Source organism: Oncorhynchus gorbuscha, linkage group LG02, assembly GCF_021184085.1.
Source record: "Oncorhynchus gorbuscha isolate QuinsamMale2020 ecotype Even-year linkage group LG02, OgorEven_v1.0, whole genome shotgun sequence".
Taxonomy (NCBI): Eukaryota; Metazoa; Chordata; class Actinopteri; order Salmoniformes; family Salmonidae; genus Oncorhynchus; species Oncorhynchus gorbuscha.
The window spans coordinates 38,116,611-38,138,691 of NC_060174.1; the positions used below are offsets into that span (position 1 = coordinate 38,116,611).

General features: G+C 46.7%; 1 protein-coding gene across 2 annotated transcripts; it reads left to right on the forward strand.

Moving 5' to 3' along the window:
- Positions 1–2,415: 2,415 nt before the first annotated feature.
- LOC124001935 (lysine-specific demethylase RSBN1L-like) lies at positions 2,416–21,238 on the forward strand. Of its 2 annotated transcripts, XM_046309106.1 has the most exons (8): positions 2,416–2,898; positions 3,153–3,296; positions 3,515–4,197; positions 12,246–12,383; positions 14,385–14,527; positions 14,764–14,931; positions 15,054–15,162; positions 17,888–21,238. In XM_046309106.1, exons 1-8 carry the CDS (start codon positions 2,430–2,432, stop codon positions 19,574–19,576), a joined length of 3,543 nt encoding a protein of 1,180 aa, XP_046165062.1. In that variant the 5' UTR covers positions 2,416–2,429; the 3' UTR covers positions 19,577–21,238. The 2 variants fall into 2 exon arrangements, with proteins under 2 accessions (XP_046165062.1, XP_046165069.1); XM_046309113.1 differs by lacking the exon at positions 3,153–3,296.
- Positions 21,239–22,081: the final 843 nt, after the last annotated feature.

Here is a 22,081-nt window from a genome sequence, read left to right on the forward strand (position 1 = left end):
TGCTGTGTTTATTCTGTACTCTCCATTGTCTCTGATGAATTTGAACCTCTACTTGAATGTTGCATTTAAAGGATAGAGTGATATTCAAAAATGGATCCCTTTGCCGAGGGTGCACTTGAACAGAATTATTTAGATGAGGGATAGTTTGCACATTTTCATTGTGTTTATTTCTGATTTATGTTTGCATGCAGAGAAACTTCCCTTTTTCAGATAACCAGTGCATTACTGGAAACATGTTGGAACGCTGTTTACAGCAAGTTGTTTATTCGGTAACTGAGACGCAAGCTAGGTAATATAAATAATCAATAAATGTGAAAAGACACAGCTGAAGTTGAGTGTAAACAGGCCTATTACTATTATCAAGGTTGGATTGTGTAATCTGAGTCATGTTTTGAAATGACATCACTCTCTTCATGTATTTGGGTTTTAACTAGTTCTGTGAAAACAGCAGAGGTTTAAAGTGCACGCGATGTCTCTCTCCGTCTCTCAATTTTACCTCTCACTATATTTTTCCATTTCCCTCTCTTCTCTCTTCCTCCCTCCCTTCCTTCCTCCCTCCTTTCATACAAGTACTTTGGAGTATGGCTAGACGGTACACTGTCCTTTTCTCAGCACATATCAAAGCTGCAGGTTAAGGTTAAATCTAGACTTGGTTTCCTCTATTGTAATCACTCCTCTTTCACCCTAGTTGCCAAACTAACCCTGATTCAGATGACCATTCTACACATGCTAGATTACGGAGACTTTATAGAGAAAATGTATAGATCAGCAGGGAAGGGTGCTCTAGAGAGGCTAGATGTTCTTTACCATTCGGCCATCAGATGATCCACCAATGCTCCTTATAGGACACATCACTGCACTCTATACTCCTTTGTAAATTGATCATCTCTGTATACCCGTCGCAAGACCCACTGGTTGATGCTTATTTATAAAACCCTCTTTTACCTCACTGCCCCCTATCTGAGATACCTACTGCAGCCCTCATCTTCCACAACAGTTCTGCCAGTCACATTCTGTTAAAGGTCCCGAAAGCACATACACCCCTGGGTCGCTCATCTTTTCAGTTCGCTGCAGCTAGCGACTGGAACGATGTGTGTTTCGTCCTATATTTTTAATCCCAGCCCCTGTCCCCGCAGGCCTTTTGCCTTTTGGTAGGCCGTCATTGTAAATAAGAATTTGTTCTTAACTGACTTGCCTAGTTAAATAAATAAGCTTTCTCTCCCTCCCACATACTCTGGTCCGCACAAGACTAACTACCGGGCCCAGACGTCAGTTCAAAGTATAGTTCTGATTGACATTTTCTTGAGTTGTCAACTAAGGTGAATTCAGTGTGAAAACAACTAAATCATGTCACCATGTCAATTTCAGCAATAAGAGTCCTCTCAAACTCTCTCGTCAACACCCCCTTTTCTCTCTCTCTCTCTCTCTCTCTCTCTCTCTCTCTCTCTCTCTCTCTCTCTCTCTCTCTCTCTCTCTCTCTCTCTCTCTCTCTCTCTCAACAGCAAGACATGGATGTCATTGTTAAGTGAGTCGTTCCTCTGCTGCCACCGTGTGGTATATTTTTATATTGCAGCATAGCCGTGATTATGTATGTTTTTTAACCTTTATTTATTTTTAAGAACAAATTCTTATTTTACATTGATGGCTTATCCCGGTCAAACCCTCCCTTAACCCTGACAATGCTGGGCCAATTGTGTGCCGCCCTGACGGACGTTTGTGATACAGACCTCCCGAGTTGCGCAGCGATCTAAGGCACTTCATCTCAGTGCTAGAGGCGACACCCTGGTCCGATTCCAGGCTGTATCACAACCGACTGTGATTAGGAGTCCCATAGGGTGGCGCGCAATTGACCCAGCGTCGTCTGGGGTGGGCTGGTATAGGCCGTCATTGTAAATAATAATTTGTTCTTAACTGACTTGCCTAGCTTAAATAAATAAATAAAAATACAGCCTGGGATTGAACCAGGGTCTGTAGTGATGCCTCTAGCACTGAGATAAATTGTCACTCAAAAGGTTGGTGTAGTGAGTACCCAAGCAAGGGAAAAAAATAGTCAAATGTGGATTCATATTTTTTTTACAGGAAAGACGCTCATACTCATATACTCATATATTCTCCATCGTCCAATCTCTTTCATGTATGTCACTATGTCACTATGTCAATGATATATCTCATATCACATTGATAGTGAGAGATGTTACAGTACAGTGGCGATGTCAATATTGTACTATATGCATTGTAACAGTGTAGCTGAGTTACAGGGTGCATAGTATAACATTGTATCAATGACAGCTAGACTTTCCCGTTTGCAAAGTGTTTACTGTTTTCCCCCCTCCACCCTCTTGTCTTCTGACGTACTACACAAGGGGTCCGCCCCTCCCTGTCTCTCACGCAGCAGTTACGTATGAGCGTAAAAAATAGAAACTTTCAAGATGGCTGAGTCCGTAGGATCCATGCATTTCGCAGCTAATGGCAAAATAAATCCCCCAAAACCCTTGGTACCCAAAATACCACCTGAGAGTCGACCACAGTCTTCCAACGATGTCTTCCCCCCACCGCCCAAGAAAGTCAGAATTGAGGAGAAGAGCTTGAAGCAAAAGAAATTGAACGGGGACGTAGTGTGCGCAGGGGAAAAACACAACGGGAAGCAGAGTTATGGAAGCCCAGCGAAATGGAGTTTCGGCCCGGCCAAGCCGAGCAACTCCACCTCGCCAGCTCCCGCACGAAAGATCTTCAAGATCAGCAACTTTCTCGCTTCTCCTTCGAAAGTGAAGAAACCGAAGGAGAAACGTCACAAGGAAAAAGAGAAGAGCACTAAAATGCAGAGCTCACTCCTGGAGAAAGTGAGCCTTCCGAGTTGCCATACAAAGACGGAGAATGGTGATGTAAAGATGTTACGAGGTCAGTCTTCTGAATAACGGATTTCATGTTAAAAGTCATGGAAACTAGGTTTTAAATGACTAAGGCCAGCTGGTTGTAACATTAGTTACAGTGCCACTGTACAGTAGGCCTACATAATGCCACTAGGCCCAGCTGTTTATAATACTACTGACTGATAGGCCTACACTTGAGAAGTTGAACATGAATGACGTGTTGATTGGTCATTATCAATATATTTGTTACTACATAATCTGTATTCATTTTCAATTTTTAAGATCATACTGGCAAAGATGAGGAAAGAGAGAAGAAAAGGGAGAAGGATACTGATAAGGAGAGGGACAGGGAGAAGACGAACCACCCAGGGATGGTTGTGAATGATGTTGCGAGGGAGAATGGCGAGGTGAAAATGCCACTGAAAGGTATGGGTGAGAGAAGCTCTTCGTGGTGATTGCTTGAAGATTGATTCCATGTTTGTCATTCCCATGTCAGAGGTGTTCACACTGTTTTAGTTTCCCTCTCATAATACATTTAGTCTAAAGCTGTGAAGTAGCTAGGTCATTTACCAGGACTAGTGCCTTTCAGATGTATGCACATCTTATTTACACCTGTTGGTTTACACGTCTTCTCTTCCATGCAGACTCAACAGAAAAGCCAAAATTCAACTCTGAGGACGAGCTCCTCTTGAAAAAGTTAAAGAAGAAGAAGAAAAAGAAGCACAAAGACTGCGAGAGGGAAAGACGCAGCCGGCCCAAGATGTACCACCGCTCCAGCCAGACTGTGTGTTCGGGTGTATCTGTGGACCTGCCTGACCTGCTCAACACACCAGACAGAAGTAACAACAGCAGCAATAACAGTTTCTTCCAAACCTTCCCAAGTCCCCATCAGGATTATTCCAGCATCACCACTAGTACTTCTGTGTCCACCTCCACAGCCTCCGTGGTCAGGGAGAGGTTGGGCTATGGCTCCCCCCTCCACAGTGCCCCGTCCCTCGGCATGGCGGTGCTGGAGTTTGGCAGTCTGATCCACGTGGAACAGCAGGCCAATGGCGGAGCCTTGGTGGCCCACGCCTACACCCAGCAGCTGGCCTGTCTCTCACCGGCTGAGATGCAGCGCTTCGCCCAGGAGTTTGTCACCCTGTCATTCAGCGAGGACCAAGCTGAGGCCGCCCATTACGTCATGGGCATCATCCATGGAGCGGCTTCCTACCTACCAGACTTCCTGGACTACTTCTCGTACAAGTTCCCCAACGCACCCGTCAAGATGGAGGTGCTGGGGAAGAAGGATATAGAGACCACCACCATGACCAACTTCCACACTCAGGTCAGTGGATGGATGAGAGAGAATGCTTTATAATGCTGGTATAATACTGTTGTGCTTTATAAGCATCCCAAAGAATCACCACATCCGTACTAGTCACTTCCACACACTGGTGCCGATGTTGTGTATGTGTGACTTTGAAGTGCATGTGGTTTTTGTAGCCCGGCGTCTTCACGGGACGAGCCACTCCATCTGTTCCATACCCATTTTGTCTACATTTAGGCTTTTGTTATCTTTGCTCCAAAGTCGTTGGTGAATCTTTGACTCTCCATATGTTGTTAGATTATTGCCTGGATGAGGGTTTGAAAGAATGAATAATTGTAGCGAATTCAGGGGGCATTTTCTACCAAAAGTGAACATACTCAATGACGCTGACCCGGCTGCTGCATTTACCCTAGAATTGTTTTTTTATGCTTTATTTTCCTTACAGTAGGAAAGCATTGGGCTTCTTCCGACAATCCTCGCTCCTCTTTACCTGTAAATCTCTCTTTTTAATATGAAAACCCGTCAGGATTCAAACTTGTTGAAGGGTAAATGTGTTTTTATTTTTTTTATTTAACCTTTATTTAACTAGGCAAGTCAGTTAATAACAAATTCTTATTTTACAATGATTGCCTAACCTGGCCAAACCCTCCCTAACCCGGACGCCGCTGGGCCAATTGTGCACCACCCTATGGGACTCCCGATGTTAAGCTTAAACACCACAGGAGTTACATCTTGTTTATCCCAATAAAGATAAAGGGCTTAATCTATACATTTAAGATCATGTTCACATCACAAACACAATGTTAGCTAAGTTGTTTTGATTGTAAATCAAGGAAGTAATTAAAAACACAGAATTGGAAGAAGACATGAGTGACAAAATATACTTTATTTGTTTGAAATCAGTGCACATATCACGCATGCAGGAAAATGAAATGGTTTATAAAATGGAACATTCAAAGGCTAATATGAATTGATCAAAATGCAGTCGGAGCGTTCAGCTAAGGGCTTTTGTGCACAGAGTGAATCAAGAGGAAGGGGAGAACACTGACTAATACATCAAATCACATTGTATTGGTCACATACACATATTTAGCAGATGTTATTGCAGGTGTAGCTAAATGCTTGGGTTCCTAGCTCCAACAGTGCTGTAGTTTCTAACAATACACAGCAATAGACACATCTAAAAGTAACAAAATGGAATTAAAAAATATATAACAAGAACAAGCAATGTCTGGGTCCGGAGTAGAAGTGTCTATGTGTGTAATGGGATGTATGGACAGTATGGATGGAATATTTAGTGTGTGTATATATATATATATAACTGTAATAGTTTAATAGAATTACATTGACTAGACTACAGTATATACATATGAAATTAGTAAAACGGTATGTAAACATTATTAAAGTGACCAGTGATTCCATGTTTATGTGTATAGGGCAGCAGCCTCTAAGGAGCAGGGTTGAGTAACCGGGTGGTAGCCAGCTAGCGATGGCTATTTAATAGTCTGCTGCCCTTGATATAGAAGCTGTTTTTCAGTCTCGATCCCAGCTTTGATGCACATGTGCTGATCTTGCCTTCTGGATGATAGTGGGGTGAACAGGCCGTGGCTCGGGTGGTTGATGTCCTTGATGATCTTTTTGGCCTTCCTGTGATATCGGGGGCTGTAGGTGTCCTGGAGGGCAGGTAGTGTACCACCGGTGATGCGTTGGACAGACCGCACCACCCTCTGGGAGAGTCTTGCGGGTGCGGTGCAGTTACAGTACCGGGAGGTGATACAGCCTGACAGGATGCTCTCAAGGGTGCATCTATAAAAGTTTGTGAGAGTCTTACATGCTGACCAGACCGGACACGTCGCGTGCGTCACAAAATACATTTAGATATCAATGTTATTCAATTATTTCACCCACACTGCTCGCTCGCGCCAACGAGCGTCTGCGATGCCAAGGGCTAAAATAGAACTCCTTTATATTTCTGAACATCTTGCCTCTCCCATCTCCTCGTTGGTTTATAAAAGCAGGTACCCACGTGCCATCTCCTTATTGGTTATACTCACGTGGGTGATTGAAAGACTAACTGTTTTGCCGGTCGTCGTGGTAATACTATGAAAGTTTAGATGCCGGTCACCATATATGTTCAAATATGAAAAGGCCTGGAAGGAGGAGAGATGACTAGAAACGATTCGGTTGGCTGTTTTATGTGTGGATTAATTGTCAGAGTAGAGGACCTTGTGCATTTCAAGTAAAATAACAACACAATGTTTATACCCCAGGACAAATTAGCTAGCAAGTGCAAGCTAACTGGCTAAAGTGCCATACATGTTTAATGCTTTTCGACCTGTTCCCAAATTAATGTCATTGGTTCAGAGTTTTTGATATTTTAACCTGCGTGTCGTGATAGCGTTTGGTGTAGGGTGACAAATGAATGTGCGCTCGATGGCGCAGGCGGTTTGGGTTCTGTGTTAGGGGCCAAGCTACATTTTTTCAGCCTCCTGAGGTTGAAGAGGCGTTGTGTGGATAGACCATTTCAGGTTGTCAATGTGTATGCCGAGGAACTTGAAGCTTTTCACCCTCTCCACTGCATCCCCGCCGATGTTGGTGGGGGCGAGCTCCCCTGCTGTCTCCTGAAGTCCACGATCATCTTTTGTTGACATTGAGGGACAGGTTATTTTCCTGGCACCACTCTGTCAGGGCCTCATTGTTGGTAATCAGGTCTACTACTGTCATTTCAAATTTGATGATTGAGTTAGAGGCATGCGTGGCCACACGGTCATGAGTGAACAATGACTTAAATGTAATGTAATGAACAGGGACTACAGGAGGGGGCTGAGCACGCTCACTTGTGGGGCCCCTGAGGATCAGCGTAGTGGATGTGTTGTTGCCTATCTTCCCCACCTGGGGGCGGCCCGTCAGGAAGTCCAGGACTCAGTTGCACAGGGCGGGTTTCAGACCCAGGGCCCCAAGTTTAATGATGAGCTTGGAGGGTGCTATGATGTTGAAGGCTGCGCTGTAGTCAATGAACAGCGTTCCTACATACGTAGTTATTCCTCTTGTCCAGATGGGATCGGGCAGTGCGATGGCAATTGCATCGTCTGTGGATATATTGGGGCGGTATGGAAATGGAAATAGGTCTAGGGTGTCAGGTAGGGTGGAGGTGATATGATCCTTAACTAGCCTCTCAAAGAACCTCATGGTGACAGAAGTGAGTGCTATGGGGCGATAGTCATTTAGTTCAGTTACCTTTGTTCCTGTACCAAAGAAAGTAATGGTGGATATCTTTAAGCAAGTGGGGACAGCAGACTGGAATAGGGAGTGATTGAATGCACTACCAGTCAAAAGTTTTAGAACACATTCAAAGTTTAATTTTTATTTACTATTTTCTACATTGTAGAATAATAGTGAAGACATCAAAACTATGAAATAACACATATGGAATCGTGTAGTAACCAAAAAAGTGTTAAACAAATCCAAATATATTTATATTTAAGATTCTTCAAATAGCCACCCTTTTGCCTTGATGACAGCTTTGCACACTCGTGGCATTCTCTCAACCAGCTTCAAGGTAGTCACCTGGAATGCATTTCAATTAACAGGTGTGCCTTGTTAAAAGTTTATTTGTGGAACCGTTGTGGGTGAACGGATGATCTCCGCATTTGTACTTCCCACTGTAAAGCATGGAGGAGGTGTTATGTTGTGGGGATGCGTTGCTGGTGACACTGTCTGTAATTTATTTAGAATTCAAGGCACACTTAACCAGCATTGCTACCACAGCATTATGCAGCGATACGCTATCCCAACTGGTTTGGTCTTAGTGGGACTGTCATTTGTTTTTTGACAGGACAGTGACCCAGCACACCTCCAGGCTGTGTAAGGGCTATTTGACCAAGAAGGAGAGTGATGGAATGCTGCATCAGATGACCTGGCCTCCACAATGACCCGACCTCAACCAAATTGAGATGGTTTGGGATGAGTCGGACCGCAGAGTTTAGGAAAAGCAGCCAACAAGTGCTCAGCATATGTGGGAACTCCTTCAAGACTGTTGGAAAAGCATTCCAGGTGAAGATGGTTGAGAGAATGCCACGAGTGTACAAAGCTGTCAAGGCAAAGGGTGGCTATTTGAAGAATTTGAAATATAAAATGTATTTAGATGTGTTTAACACTTTTTTTTGGTTCTTACACCATTCCATATGTGTTATTTCATAGTTTTGATGTCTTCACTATTATTCTGTAGGAAATGGTAAAAATAGGCGTGTCCAAACTTTTGACTGGTAGTGTATGTCTGTAAACAATCCAGCCAGCTTGTCTGCGCATGCTTTGAGGACGTGGCTAGGTATGCCGTCTGGGCCAGCAGCCTTGCGAGGGTTAAAGCGTTGAAATGTCTTACATCGGCCATGAAGAACGAGAGCCCACAGTCCTCTGGAGTGACGTCGGTGGCACTGTGTTATCCTCAAAGCACCTGAAGGTGTTTAGCTTGTCCGGGACCAAGATGTTGGTATCTGTGGCTTAGCAGGTGTCCCTTTGTAATCCATGATTGTCCTTGCCACATACGTCTCGTGTCTGAGCCGTTAAATTGCGACTCCACTTTGTCTCTGTACTGACACTGTTTGTAATGTTTGATTGCCTCACTGAGGGCATAACTGCACTGTTTGTTTTTTACCGTGTCTGTTTGCGCCTCAATCAAACATTGTGCTGTATAAGCTTAAAAAATAGTAATATAGTTAAATAAACACTACAGAGGGACAAACAATTGAACACAAATAATTATATTTCTATAATGAATTGAAAATGGACAGAGACTGGTTGCTGGCTCCATCATGCCCATCCTGTAAGGAGCGGAGGACATGGGGCTGCAGAGTCCCAGCCGGGCACGGGTTTAGAGGGCACGGACAGAGGCCAAGCTGGTGGAGTAGCCTGTACAGGAGCGGAGGACCGGGGGCTGCAGAGTCCCAGCCGGGCACGGGTTTAGAGGGCACGGACAGAGGCCAAGCTGGTGGAGTTGCCTGTACAGGAGCGGAGGCCTGATGCATGTAGAGGTGTGGACTGGATGGTGGGGTGGGGACCTCCAGGTACTCCTTGAAAGTAATTGGCAGCTTTTTGTTTTTGCATCACTCTTTTTGAACTGTGTCTCCTGAAATGGCAAGCATCCTTACTGTCAAAAATATAATGAAGTCAAATCCAAGTTGTTCGTGATATCACAGCATACCTTAGTGTAAACAGTGAAATGAAATGCTTACATGCAAGCTACCTGTCAACATAGCCCTTGATAATTCATGACTCAATTCCATTCCATTACACGTAAGTCATTGGACCAAGGCGTCTTCTGTATGGGGGTTATAGTTACTACACGGCCATGTCGCCATGTTAGAGCACATGTTTACGGAAAACAGACGGAAGGCAGAGACCACTACCTGTGGTAATTAGCTGTGTGTGTGTGTGTGTGTGTGTGTGTGTGTGTGTGTGTGTGTGTGTGTGTGTGTGTGTGTGTGTGTGTGTGTGTGTGTGTGTGTGTGTGTGTGTGTGTGTGTGTGTGTGTGTGTGTGAGAGAACAGAAGACTGATGCCGCAAGCGTGTTGTCACTGGAAAAATACTGTCAGTGACAACTGTTAAAACAGGTCAAAACAGTGTGTGTATTTTGATGTGATATGAAAGTAGAGGGATTTATGTTTCTAGAACCGTACCGTAGTTGAGAATCGATTCACGTTTAGCTTGAGTATTTGGCTGTTTTGGCTGCCAGCCAGTTGGCCTTTACACAGAACATGTAAGGTCCTTGGACTATAAGGAGAAACTTTAGGCTCCTTTAGTTCATTGTTGGACTACCTTTCAACAGTGCAGTGAAATGTCAAAAACAAAGAGCACAATAAGGCAAGTGGTAAACAGCTATTAAAAGGTATAAAAGTAGTAGTAAAACCTAGTAGTAAGGGTATGTACTGTGAAATGTGCTATGTCAACAAGTAGATGAAGTGAGCAGTACATATAAATAATATCAGCAGTGATGTGAGTGTGCGTGGGCAAGGGCTGTGACTTTAGTGGAGCGGTAGGTAGCAATGCTTTGTCGGAAGCAATACTGTCACAGAGTCAGTGGAAACTGTCTCTTACGGTGCAGGTGAACAGCAGATTGTGCAGGTGGACAGCCAGGCTTTTGAAGTCTTATGGCCTGGTGGTAGATGCTCCGGTACCGTCTGCCAGACAGAAGCCAAGAGAACAGGCCGTGGCTGAAGTCCTTGGTGATCTTCCGGGGGACGGTGCAGCTGCTTTTACAGGCGGTGATGCAGCCAGATAGGATCTTCTCAGTCGTGCATCTGTAGAAGCTGGTGTCTTTCAGGACAAGGCTCCCATCTAGATGCACTCTGTGACAACTTGCTATGGAAATAAGGGGGGGAGTTTATTGATGAGTATAAGATGTAAAATGTCATCACAGTGAGCAAATTGGGTGTGTAGATGGAACATTTTAAATGAACAGTGTCTAACCTTTACCTAACATCTCAACTCTCTCGGCACATTATAACACACACAAGCATAAGCAAGTGCATGTTTATTCAATGTCTACATCTAGCTAGCCACATTATTCATTTAAGTAATTTAAAGCTATCTGACTAACTAGCTGGGCAACAAAACTTAGACCTGCTATAAAATCACACTAGGATTTCAGCCTAGTATGGAAATATTGGGGCTGACATGAAGAGACAAACTATTTTGACAACCTGTCAAAACATGCAGCTCGCTACTGTAAGTACTGTAGCTAGCTAGCTAAGTTGTTAGCCAACTGTACTCATGATGATCGTACCTGCTAGTGATAGATGTTCCAATTGAAAACAGCAGACAACTTCTGATTTCAGAAAAAGATCATATAAGCCGTGAACGTTTTAACTTTATGTTTGTTAGAGACAGAGGAGAGGCACTCCTCTTCTAGTTCCGGACACTTCCATAGCTCTATTCTCATTGGTCAATCTTGGTAACGTCTTGATTGCGCTGGCGTCTCGGATTGGTTGGTAGGTGCAATTTTTGGTTACCTCTTGGTTGTAGACGGCGATATGATTGGTTGTCACAACCAGAAATTTCCTCGACTCACTGTTGTCAGGGGTCCTCACTAGATGCATACTAAATACATGATTGGAGATGGAACACCTCAAGGATGACCCAATCAGCTCATTCTCTTCCCTCCTATGTTTGTGAAAGCTAGGCTATGCGTGACTTCTTAACTCTGCACTAGGTCCTGCTAGTGTGACTCCTTGATTCTTCTCCGAGTGTTTGTTTCCGTTCAGAATCTGCATTTATATTTCCCCCCCGACCAGGGACTCTTACTCCTGTATCCTAGCAACCCTGTTTCCTTCCTCCCTGCATATAGCTTGAAAGGTCTACTGCTCTCTGAGACGTCACGTGGTTGAACATTCAGCGATGCTGAAAATGACAAGCAGTCACTTACTACTCGACTTGATTCCATCATGTGAACAAACCCTGCAGGGTGTTGAAGGGTTATTAGTGAGTTTCTGTTACCATTAGTAGCTGTGTGTATTGGGCCATGAGAGAGACACCTGCTACAGTTAGATGTTGCTGACATTAATGGATTCTTGATGGATAGATAGTCAGCTTGTCTTGCGATATAATGTGTTACGGTGTTAACAGTCCATTTCTGCATGATGGGAAGAAGATGATGAATCAGCCGAGTGCTTGTATTTAGGTTAAACTGTATTGTCAAAATTACAGCAACAATTCTCAACCTCAGTGGTTATTTTTACTCACCAGAAATTTGCATGGTAAAAGAAAAGCTGAAAAGGGAGTTTGTTGAATGTTAATCTTCTGTCTGTTGGTAGATGTCTTTCTAGCCTTGTTTACTATTTCAGCAGCTGTGTATCTGATGCTAGTGTCTCTCTTGACTCCTACTTCCAGAGCACTTACAGTGGGGCAAAAAAGTATTTAGTCAGCCACCAATTGTGCAAGTTCTCCCACTTAAAAAGATGAGAGAGGCCTGTAATTTTCTATGACAGACAAAATGAGCAGAAAAAAATCCAGAAAATCACATTGTAGGATTTTTCATGAATTTGTTTGCAAATTATGGTGTCTGTCCCCAGGTGAAGCGTACCTACTCCCAGGGGACGTACCGTGCGGGGGCCATGCGGCAGGTCAGCCTGGTGGGGGCCGTGGACGAGGAGGTGGGAGACTACTTTCCCGAGTTCATAAACATGCTGGAGGAATCGCCCTTCCTTGAGGTGGGTGTAGAGTATAGGTCTTCTCGGATCCCAAACATCCGAATTGGATCCGTTAAATTCCTCCCCGACAGGATCCGGTAATAAAAAATAAATAATCTATGTCCGATTTGGATCTGAGGTGGACCAGATACGACCCAAAACATGTCACACCTGAGAGAGAATAAGATCCAAATTGGGTCGGCCTGTATCCTACCAATGGATACGAAATAATATATATTTTTTTTAATGCAGCTTTTTTGCAGCACAACCAGGCAAGTTAGTTAAGAACACATTCTTATTTTCAATGATGGCCTGGGAACAGTGGGTTAACTGCCTGTTCAGGGGCAGAACGACAGATTTGTACCTTGTCAGCTTGGGGGTTTGAACTCGCAACCTTCCGGTTACTAGCTCTAACCACTAGGCTACCCCGCCGCCCCGATTTGACTTGTCTGGCAGTGAACTTTAACGTTTATTTTCAGTTGTATCTAAAATAATTGATCTGTAGTCTCCAACTTAGTATTTTCATAATAACATCCCTGTAGTTGATGGAGATTGATCAAATATTTGAGTAAGATTCAATTCTTTGTGATGATCATCGTGTGCCAGAATGAGAGCAGTGAATAGTTCACTTTTGTCTGTAACCTAATATTTTATATACCTATTTTACTGAGCAACATTACAATCTAGCCTATTTAACTGTTTTGATCAACATTGATTTAGACTAAAGCTAGGCTATAGCCTGTGACCTGCAAGCTTCAAATAGGCTACGGAAGGATGGCGTCTCCCATCAGTATTCCCGTGTCATTTCCAACAATTGGGATTTGTCTAGATAAGTTTTTTCCGCTATGACAGCGCTATAATTGAATGTAAAATATTTTTACGTTTTCAGAGATCTGTTTTGTTTCTGTTGACCAGTTCTTTTGTGGAGATGTTTAAGACTATGAAAATCACATTATGTGGTGAGTGCTGTGTGTTAGACAAACAGTACAAGTCAAAAGTTTGGGGACACCTACTCATTTATTTTTTACTATTTTCTACATTTTAGAATAATAGTGAAGACATCAAAACTATGAAATAACACACATTGAATCATTTAGTAACCAAAAAAGTGTTTAAAAAAATCAAAATATATTTAGATTTAAAGTCAAAGTAGCCACCCTTTGCCTTGATGACAGCTTTGCAAACTCTTGGCATTATCTCAACCAGCTTCACCTGAAATTCTTTTTCAACCGTCCCACATATGCTGAGCACTTGTTGGCTGCTTTTCCTTCACTCTGCGGTTCAACTCATCTCAATTGTGTTGAGGTCGGGTGATTGTGGAGGCCAGGTCATCTGATGCAGCACTCCATCACTCTCCTTCTTGGTCAAATAGCCCTTACACAGCCTGGAGGTGTGTTTGGGGTCATTGTCTTGTTGAAAAACAAACGGCAGTCCCACAAAGCGCAAACCAGATGGGATGGCGTATCGCTGCAGAATGCTGTGGTAGCCATGCTGCCTTGAATTCTAAATCTATCACTGAGTGAGTGTCACCAGCAAACACCCCCACACCATCACACCTCCTCCATGCTTCACAGTGGGAACCACACATGTGGAGATCATCCGTTCACCTACTCTGTGTCACACAAAGACATGGCAGTTGGAACCAAAAATCTCAAATTTGGACTCATCAGACCAAAGCACAGGTTTCCACCAGTCTAATGTCCATTGCTTGTGTTTCTTTGAAATGCATTCCAGGTGACTACTTCATGAAGCTGGTTGAGAGAATGCCAAGAGTGTGCAAAGCTGTCATCAAGGCAAAGGGTGGCTACTAAAATATATTTTTATTGGTTTAACACTTTTGGTTACCACATGATTCCATATGTGTTATTTCATAGTTTTGATGTCTTCACTATTATACTACAACTTATAAATAGTAAAAATAAAGAAAAACCCTTGAATGAGTAGGTGTGTCCAAACCTTTGACTGGTACTGTAAATATATCAAAGTAAATGAGGTGATGTGTAACTGTGTGTGTGGTCCCAGCGTACCCTGCCCTGGGGCACGTTCTCCAGCCTGCGCCTGCGGAGTCCCACAGAGAGTGATGATGGGCCCATCATGTGGGTCAGACCAGGGGAACAGATGATCCCTGTGGCTGACATGCCCAAGTCCCCCTACAAGAGAAAGAGGTGTGTTGCGTTGTTTTGTTTGGCATGGTTGTTTCACCACCATAGTGAAAAGATTGCATTTACGTCTAGGCTTGGTAGGGACAAGAACCAAGGCATGGCAGCAAGCCACCAACATGACATAAGACTTAATAGCTGACAACAATGAAGTAGTCCGAGGTATCTCAGAATTTGTTATCCTTATGCCACATCCTTTGGCATTTTGTTACTACTTTTAAGGTCATTTCCCCCTGTTCCAGGTCAACCAATGAGATCAAGAACCTGCAGTACCTGCCGCGGGCAAGCGAGCCCAGGGAGATGCTATTTGAGGACCGGACCAGAGCCCACGCCGACCACATCGGACAGGGCTTCGAGAGACAGACCACCGCCGCCGTAGGGGTGCTCAAGGCTGTGCGCTGTGGAGAGGGGTGGGTACACACCTGGCCTTTGTACCCCTGATCTAGTACACACACACACAGTCCTTCCATATCTGTACACACCTGAGCTCCTCTTGCTGACAGTGTCTCTCTCCCCTTGACTGTCCCTGTAGTGATGCTCCTGCCAGGATTACCAAAGACGTGGTGTGTTTCCACGCTGGAGATTTCCCTGAAGTGGTCCAGAGGCTCCAGCTCGACCTGTACGAACCACCCCTCTCACAGGTACTTCTAAAATCAATGGATTCTACATGGATCATTAGAACAGATTATTAACCAATGATTGTGTGTCAATGGTGGCTATAACCTACAAAGTAATCTCCTCTACTGCCCCTTTCACTGCTCCTTTTTTGCTCTCACTCACCCACCCACTCACTCACCCACCCACTCACTCACCCACCCACTCACCCACTCACTCACCCACCTACCCACTCACTCACTCTCCCACCCACTCACTCTACCTCCCACCCACTCTCCCTCTCACTCACCCATCCATCCACCCACTCACTCTCCCATCCACCCACCCACCCACCCACTCACTCTCCCACTCACTCTCCCACTCACTCTCCCACCCATCCACTCACTCACTCTCCCACCCACTCACTCACTCTCCCACCCATCCACTCACTCACTCTCCCACCCATCCACTCACTCACTCTCCCACCCATCCACTCACTCTCCCACCCACTCACTCTCCCACCCACTCACTCACTCTCCCACCCACTCACTCTCCCACCCACTCCTCACTCTCCCACCCACTCACTCACTCTCCCACCCACTCACTCACTCTCCCACCCACTCACTCACTCTCCCACCCACTCACTCACTCTCCCACCCACTCACTCACTCTCCCACCCACTCACTCACTCTCCCACTCTCCCTCCCTCCCACTCTCCCTCCCTCCCACTCTCCCTCCCTCCCACTCTCCCTCCCTCCCACTCTCCCTCCCTCCCACTCTCCCTCCCTCCTACTCTCCCTCCCTCCTACTCTCCCTCCCTCCTACTCTCCCTCCCTCCTACTCTCCCTCCTCCTACCCTCCTGCCCACTCTCCCTCCCTCCCACCTGCCCACTCTCCCTCCCACCCACTCTCCCTCCCACCCACTCTCCTCTCCCTCCCACCCACTCTCCTCCCACCCACTCTCCCTCCCACCCACTCTCCCTCCCACCCACTCTCCCACCCACTCTCTCTCCCTCCCACCCTCCTTCCCTCCCACCCTCCCACCCTCCTTCCCTCCCACCCTCCCACCCTCCTTCCCTCCCACCCTCCTTCCCTCCCACCCTCCTTCCCTCCCACCCTCCTTCCCTCCCACCCTCCTTCCCTCCCACCCTCCTTCCCTCCCACCCTCCCACCCTCCTTCCCTCCCACCCTCCTTCCCTCCCACCCTCCTTCCCTCCCACCCTCCTTCCCTCCCTCCTACTCTCCCTCCCTTCTACCCTCCCTCCCTCCCACCCTCCTTTCCTCCCTCCTACTCTCCCTCCCTCCCACCCACTCTCCCTCCCTCCCACCCACTCTCCCTCCCTCCCACCCACTCTCCCTCCCTCCCACCCACTCTCCCTCCCTCCCACCCACTCTCCCTCCCTCCCACCCACTCTCCCTCCCTCCCACCCACTCTCCCTCCCTCCCACCCATCCACTCACTCACTCTCCCACCCACTCACTCACTCCCCACCCATCCACTCACTCACTCTCCCACCCATCCACTCACTCACTCTCCCACCCATCCACTCACTCTCCCACCCACTCCTCTCCCACCCACTCACTCCTCTCCCACCCACTCACTCTCCCACCCACTCACTCTCCCACCCACTCACTCTCCCACCCACTCACTCCTCTCCCACCCACTCACTCTCCCACCCACTCACTCTCCCACCCACTCACTCACTCTCCCACCCACTCACTCCTCTCCCACCCACTCACTCACTCTCCCACCCACTCACTCACTCTCCCACCCACTCACTCCTCTCCCCTCTCCCTCCCTCCCACTCTCCCTCCCTCCCACTCTCCCTCCCTCCCACTCTCCCTCCCTCCCACTCTCCCTCCCTCCTACTCTCCCTCCCTCCTACTCTCCCTCCCTCCTACTCTCCCTCCCTCCTACTCTCCCTCCCTCCTACCCTCCTGCCCACTCTCCCTCCCTCCCACCTGCCCACTCTCCCTCCCACCCACTCTCCCTCCCACCCACTCTCCCTCCCACCCACTCCCCTCCCACCCTCTCCCTCCCACCCACTCTCCCTCCCACCCACTCCTCTCCCTCCCACCCTCCTTCCCTCCCACCCTCCCACCCTCCCACCCTCCCACCCTCCTTCCCTCCCACCCTCCTTCCCTCCCACCCTCCTTCCCTCCCACCCTCCTTCCCTCCCACCCTCCTTCCCTCCCACCCTCCTTCCCTCCCACCCTCCCACCCTCCTTCCCTCCCACCCTCCCACCCTCCTTCCCTCCCACCCTCCTTCCCTCCCACCCTCCTTCCCTCCCACCCTCCTTCCCTCCCACCCTCCTTCCCTTCCCTCCCTCCTACTCTCCCTCCCTTCTACCCTCCCTCCCTCCCACCCTCCTTTCCTCCCTCCTACTCTCCCTCCCTCCCACCCACTCTCCCTCCCTCCCACCCACTCTCCCTCCCTCCCACCCACTCCCCTCCCTCCCACCCACTCTCCCTCCCTCCCACCCACTCTCCCTCCCTCCCACCCACTCTCCCTCCCTCCCACCCACTCTCCCTCCCTCCCACCCACTCTCCCTCCCACCCACTCTCCCTCCCACCCACTCTCCCTCCCACCCACTCTCCCTCCCACCCACTCTCCCTCCCACCCACTCTCCCTCCCACCCACTCTCCCTCCCACCCACTCTCCCTCCCACCCACTCTCCCTCCCACCCACTCTCCCACCCACCCACTCTCCCACCCTCCCTCCCACCCACTCTCCCTCCCACTCACACACTCACTCTCCCTCCCTCCCTGTAGTGTGTGCAGTGGATAGATGATGCCAAGCTGAACCAGCTGAGGAGAGAGGGCATCCGCTACGCCCGTATCCAGCTCTACCACGACGACATCTACTTCATCCCCAGGGGAGTGGTGCACCAGTTCAAGACTGTGTCTGCTGTCTGCAGCCTGGCCTGGCACATCCGCCTCAGACAATACCACCTGGACCAAGAGAGGGAGGAAGAGGAGGAGAGCTGTACTTCTACACAGGCAACAAGTCAAGTCATAGAGGAAGCGGAAGAAACAGAGGAAAGTGAGGAGGAGGAGGGAGGGAAAGAGGACACTCCTACACAGCCACAGACGCACATAAAGACTGAGGAGGCAGGGGCAAGGACGCCCGTACAGGAGCCGCCGTCAGTTTGCAAGGAGGAAGAAGACACACGGGAGGAGGGAGCGGAGAGAGGAGGCTGTACAGCTACACTGGCATTCCCTTTGGTCAAGGAGGAGAGAGGGAAAGGAAACGCAGTCACAGAAACACTACTGGAAATCAAGAAAAGAAAGGAGGATGATGACCATCACAAGATGGAAGAGAGGGTGAGAAAAAGAGCAAGAGATGGCACTACACCCACACAGATGCCACCACAAGTGCTGATGGAGGGAGATGGAAAAGATAGTGAACTCTCAAAGGCATCACAGCAGGCTGGCATAGAGAGAGACGAGGAAGAAAGACATCAGAAGACACCTCCACAAGTCCAGAATGAAAGGCAGAGGGTAATAGATTGTAGCACAGCCACACAAACACCTCCACAAGTCAAGAAAGAGAAGGACAAAGGGAAGGGCAAATATTTGGAGAAAGTGGAGAGGGAGAAGGAGAAGGAACAGGGGAAAGAGAAGAAGGTGAAGGTGAAAGATAAGGACAGAGAAAGGGAGAGAGGGAAAGATAAGGAGAAGGATAGAGTGAAGGAGAAAGATGAGAGTGTTATGGAAATCACCACACAAACAGAGATATCTCCACCCTTTAGGAAAAAGGAGGATGAGGAGAGGAAACTAACACATCAACCCCAACACACCCAGAGGGAGAAGGGAGTGAGGGAGACAGACACTGCCTCAAAGACACAGCCTCAAATCAAGAAGGAACGAGACAGGGACAGAGGTGGTAATGGTGCACAGACACAGTCTCACACACGGCTAGAGAGAGAGGAGGGCAGAGAGAGCAGCACACACAGACACAAACCCTCTCATGGAAAGAAGGACAGAAATGGGTATAGAGAGGGGAAAGAGGGTAACCCATCCACACACCCCAATCCAGGGAGAGAGGAGGATGGGAAGGTTCTCTCTCCTAGACCCACACCCTCTCATGTGAAGGAAGGAAAGAGAGATCGAGAGGTCAACCATAAGGACGAGAGGAAGAAACCTCACCCTGCCCCTAGCTGCCCCCCCTCGTACCACAAACCCCCACGGACACTCGTAACCTTTGACCTCTTTAAGCCTATGGATGCACTCCAAGCCCCGCCCCTCTCCCTGGCAGACAGGTCTCACCACAGTGACTGTCGAGGCGCTCGCTCCAAGTCTGAGAGTCGGACACTAGCGCCCTCTAAAGGACCAAAAGTAAAGGACACGACACACACCAAACCTGCAGTTCCTCTCCAGGACACGAGGCCGCAGCACTCGTTAAAACACCCCCTGAAACCACACACCACACATCCACAGCATAAAGACGTTTTATTATGAACGTGTAGTTCTCTCTATTGTACAACTTACTTAGCCTTCTCCAAGATCTGTTGCTGCTTCAGCAATACTATAATTGACATGCCATAGTACATACACAGAGGAGTTGAATTGGCTAAGGCATATACAGATCTGGGATCAGGCTACAACTTACAGTAAGGCCCTGTTTGGAACTTTGAAATGCATCCTTTCTTTCTTCCTCCATTCCTTGAAGTAATTACTGGTCTAATACAGTTGGAGGGTAAAACTTAGTCCAACAATGGACTAAAGGAGCCTAAAGTTTCTCCTTATAGTCCAAGGACCTTACATGTTCTGTGTAAAGGCGAACTGGCTCTGGCAGCCAAAACAGCCAAATACTCAAGCTAAACGTGAATCGATTCTCAACTACGGTACGGTTCAAGAAACATAAATCCCTCTACTTTCATATCAAAATAATTTCACAAATGGAAAATATACGCTTACTGTAGACTGTTTAACCGGTGTTAACAGCTACAGCCGACAGTATTTTTCAGTGACAACACGTTTTTGGAGTCTGTTTACCATTTACTTAACTAAGTAGCACAGGTACGCCTCTATCTTCCGTTTGTTTTCCATAAACAAGTGAAGTAACATGGAAATATGGCTGTGTGGGAACTCTCATCATATTTAGGCGTGTAGTAATTTAGCCTTTTAAAAATTATTATTTTGTTGCTAATATGAAAAGATGCGTTCCTTATGTTTCCAAAACCATACCGCAAGCGACGCATTTTAACGTTCAGAACGAGCGTCGGGGTTCTTACAACTGCCCTGGCCACAAGATACTATCGTCAATAGGCGCTAGTATAGCCTCTGAATGTGTGACAAACCCAGGTGTTACACCACGTAGTGCCCTCTCTGAGGAAGGGTGCATTTCATAGCGTCTGAAGAGGGCTGAAGAAGGAATGTACGCTAAGTAGCTCACTTCACGTTTGTTAGTGAATCTACGTAGGTTCTTTCTATGAAAAGCGTTGTGACGCGTGCGTTAGTGCCTGTGCACTACTTAGCTACACTATGTTCTTCAGGCACCTATTCTAGGTACCCAATGGCTCAGTCCCAAAACAGCTCCTTTGTCTTCTCCTAGCCTTTCCCTCTTTAAAGTTTGCAGATCTGAAGGGAATGTTTAGTTGTTTGTAGGCAATATGTTTCCCCATCTAGGCTCAATTACAAATCGACTCCTAACCCCAAACCCTTGAAGTCTACACTAGACTATACTGAAGTGGTTAATAGGGATAGGGCTCTATTTGGAATGTAGAAACTAGCCTTCCTGTATGCTATGGGGAGCTTCTACTATATTGCTTATACCTATCCAGGCACTTCAGGTTTTCCAACACTGAAGGGCTCAGAGCTAGGGGCTATTTTTGGACCAGTCTTATATGATTCAACACAGGGCTGTAAATGATACTTACCGAATCTGTACAGTATAGATGTACTTGTACTGATGTGAGAAAATGTATACATAAATGCATATATTTTTTGTAAGCTGAGTTTTATTTTCCATAGAACTTATTTATATCATTTTCAGTCTGTTTTTATTTCAGATGTATGTGAGAAACTCTGTTGTAAATGCCTTTGATCTTCTGAGATTAAGACTTGGTAGTGTGATTTATACTCTGACCAGAACCTTTCAATAAAAAGTTCCTAATATTACAATGGTCTCTTCATTGTGCTCATTCAATCTGTATGGCGGTGGTTCAGCGCGATTGATATTTAAAGGCAATATTAGAAATGCAGTGTTTACTGTGAATACTGTTATGTCGGCTCAATCGCAAATTACATTTAAATTGTACTGAATAAAGATTGAATCGATCCCTTAGTTAAACTGAATTGACCCCAACTCCGATCGCACACACTGATAACCCCCAATCATCCAAATCATGTAGTTACATTTGATTTACATAATGCATGTCTGTCACTCGGGACATAATACCAGGCACACCACACATTTCTTTACAGAATCATCCATAGTGCTACTGCCATATGAGTATTTACATTTTAAGTGGAACTCTCAACCCATACCATGGGCCCTACAGACAAAGCCATGACTGGGAATATCCCAAATCCCCTTCAGTGTCTACAGATCTCAGGGAACCTGATCTGATAGGCTGCTGACACAATGGCATTTTGTGTCTGAGAATTTTAGATGGAGATGATGCTTTTTCAATAGGTGACGGATGAATGACAACGGATGATGATTCTCTGACAAAAAACGCAGTCTTTTGACAGACAAACTCATCCGATAATAGTTGACTTGAGTTGTACTTTTGACAGACAATGTACACTGTGGCCAGTTTATTAGGTACCCCCTTATCGTACTCGGTCGGACCCCCCTTTTTCTCCAGAACATCCTGAATCCTTCGGAGCATGGATTCTGCAAATCAAATTTATTTATATAGCCCTTCGTACATCAGCTGATATCTCAAAGTGCTGTACAGAAACCCAGCCTAAAACCCCAAACAGCAAGCAATGCAGGTGTAGAAGCACGGTGGCTAG

Coding starts and splice junctions, on each gene's coding strand:
- LOC124001935 (XM_046309106.1), top strand. CDS start 2,430: ATGGCTGAGTCCGTAGGATCCATGCATTTCGCAGCTAATGGCAAAATA. Junction 2,899..3,152: donor TGATGTAAAGATGTTACGAG/GTCAGTCTTCTG, acceptor TCAATTTTTAAG/ATCATACTGGCAAAGATGAG. Junction 14,932..15,053: donor GCTGTGCGCTGTGGAGAGGG/GTGGGTACACAC, acceptor CTGTCCCTGTAG/TGATGCTCCTGCCAGGATTA.